The sequence below is a fragment of the Panicum hallii genome, chromosome 9 (assembly GCF_002211085.1).
Source record: "Panicum hallii strain FIL2 chromosome 9, PHallii_v3.1, whole genome shotgun sequence".
NCBI lineage: Eukaryota > Viridiplantae > Streptophyta > Magnoliopsida > Poales > Poaceae > Panicum > Panicum hallii.
The window spans coordinates 63,627,644-63,638,032 of NC_038050.1; the positions used below are offsets into that span (position 1 = coordinate 63,627,644).

Below are 10,389 nucleotides of genomic sequence, written 5' to 3' on the forward strand. Positions count from 1 at the left end.
ACGCCAGCCGATCCATTGATTAGCCGTTAATCCCAGCGATTAACCCACCACGCCACCCAATCGGAGAATGTCTTAATACCCCCTGATTAACCCCAGCACCCCCTAAACTTTTGGCTTTAAAAGGGAAAGAAATCAAAAGGGATAAACTAATCTCCCTGGTTGCGGCGTGCTCCCCCACATGCCTCTTTTCTTTCCCAAGTCCACCCAGCAGCCTACCTCCCCTCGTCCTGGCCGGCTCCGTCTATATAAGCCCCGCCTCCCTCCTCTCCCGCCCACTTCATCGCCTTACTCTTCTTCTTCCTTCTCCCGCCTTCTCCATCCTCCCAGCAGCAGCTGCTGACACCTCTTCAAACTCCAATCCTACTCCCACACACTGCTGGTCCAGCTCGCGCGCGAGCTACAGCAGCGATTTCCCTCTGTTCTCCGGTTTTGATCGATCGATCGACCAGCTGTAAGGTCAGGAGGAGTGATTGTGTGTGTGAGAGAGAATCTGATGGATATGACGCACGAGAGAGACGCGAGCAGCGAGGAGGAGGTGATGGCCGGCGAGCTCCGGCGCGGGCCGTGGACGGTGGAGGAGGACCTCCTGCTGGTCAACTACGTCGCCTCGCACGGCGAGGGCCGCTGGAATTCGCTCGCCCGATCAGCAGGTGGGATACATGCTCCACGTATGATCCACTTATGGATCGATTACTTGTCAGAACTGCATCGCTAATTAGTACAGGCACAATTCATGTGTTCTATATTTCTATCACATCACCCACCGATCACCAGATGCTTGCCTATCGCGCGCCTCCGATCCTCTCCGCGTTGCCGTACAGGCCTGGGGCTTGACAAAGATGTCACTTTGCATCTACATGCTAATATGGAAACAGATAGCTGCCTAGCTATGAGCCTAGCAGCCATCCAGCTAACGAGAGCCTACAGTGAGCGAGAAAGGAAGAGAATTTTTAGTGGTTAGCATCATTCCCGGCCATAGGGATATTTACATATAGTCCCCTCCATTACATCATGCATCTTGTCATCACATACCCCCATGTCTGTCGTCTCATCTGCACATAACTAATTACCCCGGCCGGGCAGCAATGGCGTGACGTGACCCGTGGATTAATCTTCGTGTGTTCCTGTCATGCAGGGCTGAAGCGCACCGGCAAGAGCTGCCGCCTCCGGTGGCTCAACTACCTGCGCCCCGACCTCCGGCGCGGCAACATCACGCCGCAGGAGCAGCTGCTCATCCTCGAGCTGCACTCGCGCTGGGGCAACCGCTGGTCCAAGATCGCGCAGCACCTCCCCGGCCGCACCGACAACGAGATCAAGAACTACTGGCGCACGCGCGTGCAGAAGCACGCCAAGCAGCTCAAGTGCGACGTCAACAGCCAGCAGTTCAAGGACGTCATGCGCTACCTCTGGATGCCCCGCCTCGTCGAGCGCATCCAGGCCGCCGCGGCCAGCGGCGCCGGGGCGGCGGGGCAGCAGGCCGGCGCCGCGGACACGCCGCTGTCCTCGTCGTGGCAGCACGGCGCCGACGACGGCCTCTACGCGTCGCCTGAGCTGCCCACCGACGCCTGCTGGCCCGCGGAGTACTACGGCACGGCCGCCGGTGATCATCCGCTGCTGAACAACCCCGCCGTCCCGGAGCTGTCGAGCACCACGGCCGGGTCGTCATCTCCGTCCTCGGACTCCGGCGCGGGGGCGCAGCCCTGGCTTGCGCCCGTGGGTGGAGCGGAGTGGTTCACCACCGCCTGCGATGCCTCCAGCGCCGCCGTCGCCATGAACGACACCGTCCTGGCCGGTCAGCAACAGCAGCTGCCGTGCCTGCTCGGGGAGACGTGGACGTCCTCCGAGCTCCCGGAGCTCGGCGTCGCGGACTTCGAGATCGGCAGCTTCGACGTGGAGAGCATCTGGAGCATGGACGACAACTTGTGGTACACGCAGACGCAGGGCGTGTGAACTGAAGCCAGCACGGCGGCATGGAGCTCCACGCCTCCACGGCATCGGCGGTGGACACATGCGCCTGCGCGTTGGATACAATCAGCCGCCGGGGACGCCCAGCGCAGAGCAGAGCTAGCTGAGAAACGGATTAGAAGAAGGAGGGAGATTATTTGGAGGAATAGAAGACGACGACGACGACGACTAATCTTTGTTAGGCTCAAGATGCAGTTCTTGGCCTCTTGCCTCCGGGACTATTCCACTCCAGTTCTACCTCGTTTCTTATTAATTTTATTTTCTTGTTTAGATCCCCTAGAGGCTAGGGTATATACGCAAAAAAAGGAGAGAGAAAACCGTAGCTGTTGCAGTGTATGTGTCAAGTGTTTGTACGTGGCCCGTCTAATTTTACTCATTCTTTTTGAGTAAATACATATTATATATGAAGCTGAAGTTACTGAACTATCTGAACTGGAGTTACCGAACTCCTTTTGGGGGGGAACGAAGTTACTGGACTGGACTGATACTAGAATTGCACAGCTTCTAGAAGCGGTAACAAAAGCACAAAAGAAAAAGGAAGCTCCGACGTCAAGTCGAAGTCGTCTACAAGTACTACTCGAGGGTCCAGCATACGTACGCCCCGGCCGAATTCTCGCCGCTAATTGTGATCCTCATGCGCGCCTGCCTCTCAGAGTCTCAGTGGCGATCGATGAATTCCTCTTTTTTTTTCCTTTCGGTTTCTGTTGCTGTGGTTGGTTTAGTTATCATCATGATTATACCGACGGCGACGGCGACGGCGACTGGCGATCCCATTTGTTTATGCCGACATGGGTGTGTGCGTTTACGCCTGGGATTATGATCGATGATCAGGGCGGATCTGTGGAGTCTTTGCCAGCCGTCGCGTGAGCGCCAACAGTTCCCGGATCGATCGACGTGAGCTGCAGGCCCGCGGCATTACACATGTTGCTCCCGCAACTGGTCAGGACTGGAAGATGAGCTCTCGGTCGCGGAGCACACTGGCAAGTTAGTAATTCGTATTATAGCAACTGGCTAAGCAGATTATTACTAGTTAGCAGAGCAAAAGGGCGATGAGTTTGAAGTGGATGCCGAGGAGATATGCTTTAAAATGGCAGCACTAGCGACCTGGGGCACGCGCATGGCTGATCGACGACGAGGCGAGCGCCTTACTGCAGCAGCAACAGCAGCGACGCCAACGCTGCTGCTGCTTTGCATGGAGATGCAGCTGCGGCGCGGGCCCCCGCTCCTCGTCGGATGATCGAATGATGGATAGGAAAAGCGCACAAGTGAAAAGAGGCGGGGCCAGGCCGGGCCGCCGGGCATGTTGCTCCGGCTTCGATATCTCTTTCAGGGCCGGCGGCCAGGGTCCAGCAGCGGCCACGTTTTTCTACCTTCCGGGGGCCTATTTTCACACCGTATTTTTTATTTCCCCCCTCCTTTTCTGAGGGAGGGAAAAGAAAAGAAAAACACGTCGTAAAGGCGGGCGTCGCCTGGGAAAAGCGCCCCGCGCGCGATTGTCGTGCCCCGGCCGACCTAAGCCGAGCTCCCTCCACTCGCAACTGTCAGCTCTGTTCCCGTCCACGATTTCCCGATATTCCCCCCCCTGCTCCCCGATGCAGATGCAGAGGCGGCACCTGCACCTGCTGATTGTTGAACCGGTAAAACAGGGGGCACGCAGTCCCTCTCCTGATGCCGCTGAGGAGGCAGGGCAGCACTACGCCGCCGCGGGGAGGAAGACTCGGTGCTGCGGCGGACTAGTACGTATCTACGCGGGCGCGGTGGATGGATGGATGGATAGATACGGGGACCCGTACGGGAGCAGAAGATCCGCGCCGCCGCCGCCGCCGCGGTGATGATGGATGTATCGGCTGGCGAGCACGACGCGGCGGTGCGGCGCGCGGGCCCTCGCGCGCGCTGAGCCACGTCGGTCACGCGCGGGTCAAGCAGCCACAGCAAGCGCGCGCGCGACGGGGGCCGGAGGCCAACTGGGCAACTGGCCCGGCCACCCAGACCGGCCGCGCGCGGCGGTTGTGTGAACGGGTCAACGGCGCGGCCCGGTGGGCGAGGACTCGCGGAAGACCCTCGTGCCGATATGCATGGCCATGGGGACGGGGCGCCCTTTTCACACCCGGCGCGTGCGTGCCGGGAGGGTTTCCCCGGGTTCCTACTGGCCGGCCGCCCTCGCTCGCCTCGTCCGGGCGGCCTCTCGTGGACGCCAACATCGGCCGCCACCGCCAAGTGCTCCTGCTCCGCTTCTGCCCAGTGGCTGGTGGCGGTGCTCGCCGGCTGAACCTGAACTACGCCGCCTCAGCTGTAGGCTGTAGCCTGCACTTGCACTGCATGTGTACGTACTGTAATACCGCACAGTACTGTGCATCTTGGTGAGGACTTTTTGGCGGTGCTTAAAAATGATGCTTTCAGTGCAGAGAGATTGCTCTGACGTAGACGCGGTCGTATAAGATTCGGTTATCTTACCCGCTTGCCTTTAATTTAGTCCCTATGCGTCAAACAGGCTCGTCTATAAGGCAACCTTGACTCTCCAGCTAATGAAACAAGGGTCTGATTCCCACTTATCGCTGTTCGATCGATCAAGTGGCCATGTTCTGTGGTTAATTTCTGCGACTAGTTAATTTAATCTGTCTCTTATCAAATTAAAAACAAAAGAAAATAAATGAGTGATTAGAACCCGTGATCTATTGGTTGCGATCACGAGCGAGGCGCCCCATAATCCAACCGAGATCGCGCCACTCAACTGCGTCCACAAACTCAGAAAACCGCTGGCATTACGACCAACTAGCTAGCAATGATAGGTTGGCTAGTGTAGGATTGGACAAAAAACTACAAGAGGCAGCAATGATAGGGGTTCACTTCTTCAGGGTGACCGAAAGAGCCGAACAGATGGTAACTGAAAGCTCCGATTCCCTCTTCGTTCCTAAACACGGGATTCTGATTGGCTTAAGGTGGCATCAGTGGTAAATGCACCTAGTCACTAGGCAACCTACTGATGATGTGAACGAATGGTAATGACATCAGAAAGCAGAAAGCGCATGCATGCATGTACCAGATATTAATCCGCTGCCGATTTTTTTTAAAAAAAGATCGAGACCCCCTCCCCTTCAGATTTTCAGCTGTTCCAATCATGCGAAGCACTAGACAAAGAGCGCGCATGATCTTATCTGTCTAATCGATATCACCCGGCGCCATATATTTACGATCGGATCCGCTGATGCTGGCTAATTAAACTGAGACCGGACGGGCCTAGTAGCTCTACCGGCCGGTGTGTTTGTGTGTGAACCTCCGAGTCAACAGGTCGAGTGTTTCTGCACCATACATTTCGCCATCATCTAGACCAGATCTCCCATTCAGGCCGAGTTTCTAGCCATAGCCTCGCCGTCGTCTAAGCGCTGTGGCCATCGCTGCCTCCTCCCTCCACCAGCAGAAAAGCGCAGGCACTGCCGGCCGGGCTTGTCAACGAAAAGAGGTCTGCCTCCCCGCTCAAAACTGAAAGACTTCGGAAAGCGCAGGCGAAAAGTCCAAGGGTTGTCCGCAACAGATGGGTGCCAAGTCGCTATGAGGTTGTGAAATCGACCATTCATGGGAGCAAGTTGCAGCTCGCGGATCTCTCCTGATCACGAGTTTTTCTCTTCTCTCTCTCTTGGCCCTGCGGCATGCGAGCGATCGCGATGTGTCCAAGTGGCTGGCGGTCAAACCGGCACGTTGTACTCGAGTCTTATACAAACTTACCTTAAAACTTGCCTTATGGGTGTATTATCCACTATCCAGATATGTTCGTTCATGGGTGTGGCAAAATTTTGAGAAAGGTACTAGCAGATAAGCTAGTGGTGGTCATTCCGTAGTATTCCCCATGTGGTTGATATGCTCTACACCTTCAGTGACCATACTGCAGATATATCTTCCTTTTCTTTCTTTCGTTCTTAATTATTTCAAGGAAACACAGTAAATAAACTATCACTTGTTTTTTTTTTGAAAAGTTAAAATATCACTGGTGAATACTGGCACTTGGCAACTTGGCATTAAGACTGAAGATGGTACTTGTATGATCTTTACTACTACTAAGAAGACAGAAATACAGTGTACTATTCAGTGGCCGTACTGATCAGTCTAGCAGCAGACATTCAGTACGTACAGGTTTCGGAGTCTCTCTCCCCGTAATCTTCTTCCTCACGAAGAAATCAAGTCGCGAAACCCTGTCAATACGGTCAACCATACATACGTTACACAAACATGCATGCCATGAGAGTGACGGACCGCTGTATTCTTCGTCATCCACCGATCTCTCTCGCATCATATCGTCGTTCCGGCAACTCGTCAGCTCCCCGTGAGCTGCCGCCGACTTCAGCAGCGCCCGCGCGCATTTCTCGAAGGCAGCTTCGGAGCAGCTTCTTCCTGGGCGCCACGAGCTGAGATCTCGGTTCGGCTGGGTTCCATAAGCACTGTGCGTGGCGCTTGAAGTCACGGGCCTGACAAGCTCAGCCACTAGTAGCTTTCCTAGGTCGTCCCAGTTTCTCCCTCCGCTTTCCACCGCGGTTGCAGTTCAGGCGCCGCGCACAGTCGCCGCGAACGAACCGGATCCTACCTGCCTCATCCTTCTTCCTTCCTGCGTGCATGCCTTTTCAGTTTTTGGCACCGAGATACATGTGCTCGCGAGGACGACTATGCAGTAATGTAGGTAGCTTTGGCAGTTGGCACCGGGGCATTAGCGGCGAAGCTCGCACGATGCATCGTCAGCCGGAGGCTGCTGGCAACTTGCCGTCGGGCCGGGCTTCGGTCAGCAGACCAACGGACCCCTACTGCCACTCGATGGAGCGCTGGTGGTATCCCTATCCAAGGCTGAAGGATCATGCATGCGTGCCACTATTGGAAATGCGTTCCAGATGTTGCCTTTTGCAGTACTGTATTAGCGGTGATCGGAGAATATTACAGATCCATCAGGTGATAAGTGATATCGCATTCCTACATCGCTCTTTTTTCTACTTGAGGGAGAATTTATACATCACTTCACTTGTTTAGTACTCCATTCATTCCAAACTGTAAGTCATTTTAATTTTTTTAATCTAGAAAAATCAAAACAATCTATATTTTGCAACGGAGGAAGTAACTCGGAGTCAGAGAGTGGGAAGCGATGGTAGAAAATGCGGCGAGTTGATGCAATCCCAACAGGAGTAGGAAGCGAGGCCGGTAAATATTATGGTGTTTGGTTTGGTTGTCCTAGGTTATAACCAGCTGAAACGGATGGAGTTTCTCTTCACATTTGTTCGATTTGATCGTACCCCCGTTCTGCTTTCACCCGAGTTGGGATGAAAATAGTTCATCTGAAGTCGATATTACAAAAACAAGTTGCGAAAGGAGGACTGCTGAACCTGCAAATTGAATATTTTGATTTTCTTCATTTTCCTTTGTTTGTGTTTTTTAGTCTACGTTAGTGCTTTCTAATGTCTTAGCTATATGTTTCTTGGAATATGTACCTGCCTACTGTAATAATCCTGGACCCAAGAATTCTTGTATGAAGATGCCTGAAATCACAAATATATCCATTATCTTCTCTTTACGGGGAATGAAAGACTCCCGTACTAGCTTACAATATGGAAGGTTTTACGGATGCGCCAGGCCTAATACGGCCCAATAGCGCGTAACGTTGTGTTCCAAACTGTATGGGTGGGCCTGGCACAAAAAGCGTACCGAAGGCTTCGCATAGTTATCTTGGATTTTTTTTATAAAAAAGTTATCTTGGATTTAGGCCCATGTGCCTTGTACTCCCGAATGAATTACGGAATAATTTGTTATTCTATCGCGTGCTTTGAAGTTTGAAGGCCAACGGCGGCCAAGGAATGGGCAGTGAGCCACTGAGTGCTGCAGTACCAGCAGCAGCACATGGACAGAAAAAACCTAGCATAGGTCCACCTTATCTCGGGTTTTATCCATGTCACGACATCCGACCCTGACAGTGCTGTGCATAGAAACAGTACTGATTTTTTTCCTTCTAATCTCAGCTCTGAGTAAAAACAACCCCTGGATTCTGGGTTTGTGTGATAGAAGAGGCCTGTGTTTGTCACGATAAAGACGAGTCAAACCTCGACGAGCTACGCCCGTGGGGAAGCTATGGTTGCGTGGCCGCTTGTGTCCCGACCAACCTCGGTCGGTAGGCTCGGCGTGCTCGACCTTCGACTTGCCGGAACAGCGCTGCAGGCACGCTGGCTCTGGCTTCAGAAGACGGATCATGATCGGACGTGGGCGGTATTGGACATATCGGTGTCGTCTGAAGTCCAGACTATCTTCCGAGCTTTCCGTCCGCACCGTGCTTGGCGACGGCACCTCGATCTGTTTCTGGCTGGACAGCTGGTCGGAGGGAGATGCCATCCCTAGCTTCGCACCAAACCCGCTCGAGCTCGTGCGGACCAGGGCCCGGAATTCGCGCACAGTGGTCCAGGCACTTGCCGACCAGCGCTGGGTTTGGGACATCACCGGAGCGTGGACTGAGCCGGATCTGCAAGAGTATCACATACTTTGGGAACGTCTTCAGGGCATCAGCACACGGCCTTCCGTTGTAGATTCTTTCATTTGGAGGTGGACGGCCAACGGTCAGTACTCTGCTCGCTAGGCGTACAGCGCCCTCCATCTCGGTGCGGCATCCATCCCGGGAGTCAAGCTCGTCTGGAAGTCCTGGACTCCACCTAAGGTGAAGTTCTTCCTCTGGCTGGCAATTCTTGGCCGGCTGTGGACTGCGGAACGGCGGTTTAGGCACGGGCTGCAGGCAGACGCGACTTACAAGCTCTGCGACCAGGAAGACGAAACTTGTGATCACCTTCTCTTCCGTTGCTCCTATTCGGGGCACGTCTGGTGGGAGATCCTGCGGAAGGTCGGCTTCCAAGACATCACACCTCAAGCGGGCATATCGCTCCCGGACTGGTGAATGCACCTTCGCTTGCAGCTCCGGAAGGACAAACAGAAAGGCTTTGACTCTTCTCTTCGTCTTGATCGCTTGGCAGCTGTGGAAAGAGCGCAATGCACGAACCTTCCATGGGAGCCGAGAACCTCGGTCGTCTCTTTTTGCGAGGAGTAGCCTTCAGTCTCTCCCCCTTCCCTAGGTTGTTTTGCTTTGTGTAATATAGCCTTTAGGGTTGGGTTGGCGTCTTAGCACGCCGTTGGGCACGGCTTGCTGTGGTTGTAATTCTAAAACTCTTTTCTTCTTAATACAGTGATGCGCACCTCTCCTGCGTATTTAAAAAAAAAACCCTCGACGTGCTGTACAGGTGTAGCAAGGGACTGTAAGAACAGCGTAAGCTACAGCCCTCAAGGAATGAGAATATCAAATGCTAAGAGCACGCAATCCCTGTGTCCACATTTACACGATTGCTTTGATAAGATGATCACTGCCTTATGGCGAATGGGACTAGGGATATGCTCATGACAAGTTGTGCTTGTACGGTGCGTCCCACATCAGTAGGACTTTCGTTTTAGGCAATTGGGAGGTGAGATTCCTACCTATTTTTTCTTTTTTTACGAACCGTGATGCATAATGTTGTACAGTGCATATGAATGCGTGATACAGTTGATGAGAAAAGAAACCAAATGAAGAAGAAGAGTAGATATTGAAATCATGGCAGAGTAAGAAGCGATTTTAGTCTGTATTAGCCTATTATAGCTTGCTGTGTGCATTTAAACCCATATACATTTCTTGTTGTGCTTTAAGAGGTTCAACATTTCGATGCAGTTTTGCTTTTGCTTGATCACTTCTGCATGTAAGGTGATCCCGTCAAAAGTCTTCCTATTCCTTTTTAACCTGCTATGATTACTATTGATAGTTCCAAGCTGTGTCTTTGGTTAGGAGCTCTTCTCTCGGTCATCATTATTATATCAATTCAGCTTGAGAGAGTGCTAGGAGTTGAAATTCTTCTCATACTATCTCTGTTCTTGAATATATGATATCATTGACTTTTTTCATTCGTGCAATCATTCATCTTTTCTTTAAATATTTATACAAATAGATATAATTTTGATGATAGGCATAGTACTCTCTCTATTTTCATTTACATATCGTATTAGATTTACCCTAAGTGAATTTTATCAAACTTTGACCAAATTTATAGAGAAAGATAATAAAATTTACAAAATCAAATTTATTTCATTAAATTCACCATAAAATATATATTAATAGTGCATAGGTTGGTTAGTATTGTTGTTGCTCTATTTTTCTTAGATTTGGTCAAAGTTAGCCACGTTTGACTTAGGACAAACCTAATAAGATATGCAAATAAAAACGGAGGGAGTAGTAGTACTCATTTTAATTTATTTAACTAATTCAATTAATAAATATTATTGATTAAAGTTTGAAGAAAATTTAACGGTATTATATAATTAAGAGAGGACGGAGTATTTTCTCTTCAGGTACGGTTGCTGCCAAATAACAAACGTTGCACTGCTTCC

General features: G+C 51.8%; 1 protein-coding gene across 1 annotated transcript; it reads left to right on the forward strand.

The window, feature by feature from the left end:
• Positions 1 to 289: 289 nt before the first annotated feature.
• Positions 290 to 2,388, forward strand: LOC112872541 (transcription factor MYB2-like). Its single transcript, XM_025935566.1, has 2 exons — positions 290 to 650; positions 1,136 to 2,388. The coding sequence occupies exons 1-2, from the start codon at positions 494 to 496 to the stop codon at positions 1,948 to 1,950; spliced, it is 972 nt and encodes a 323-aa protein (XP_025791351.1). The 5' UTR covers positions 290 to 493; the 3' UTR covers positions 1,951 to 2,388.
• Positions 2,389 to 10,389: the final 8,001 nt, after the last annotated feature.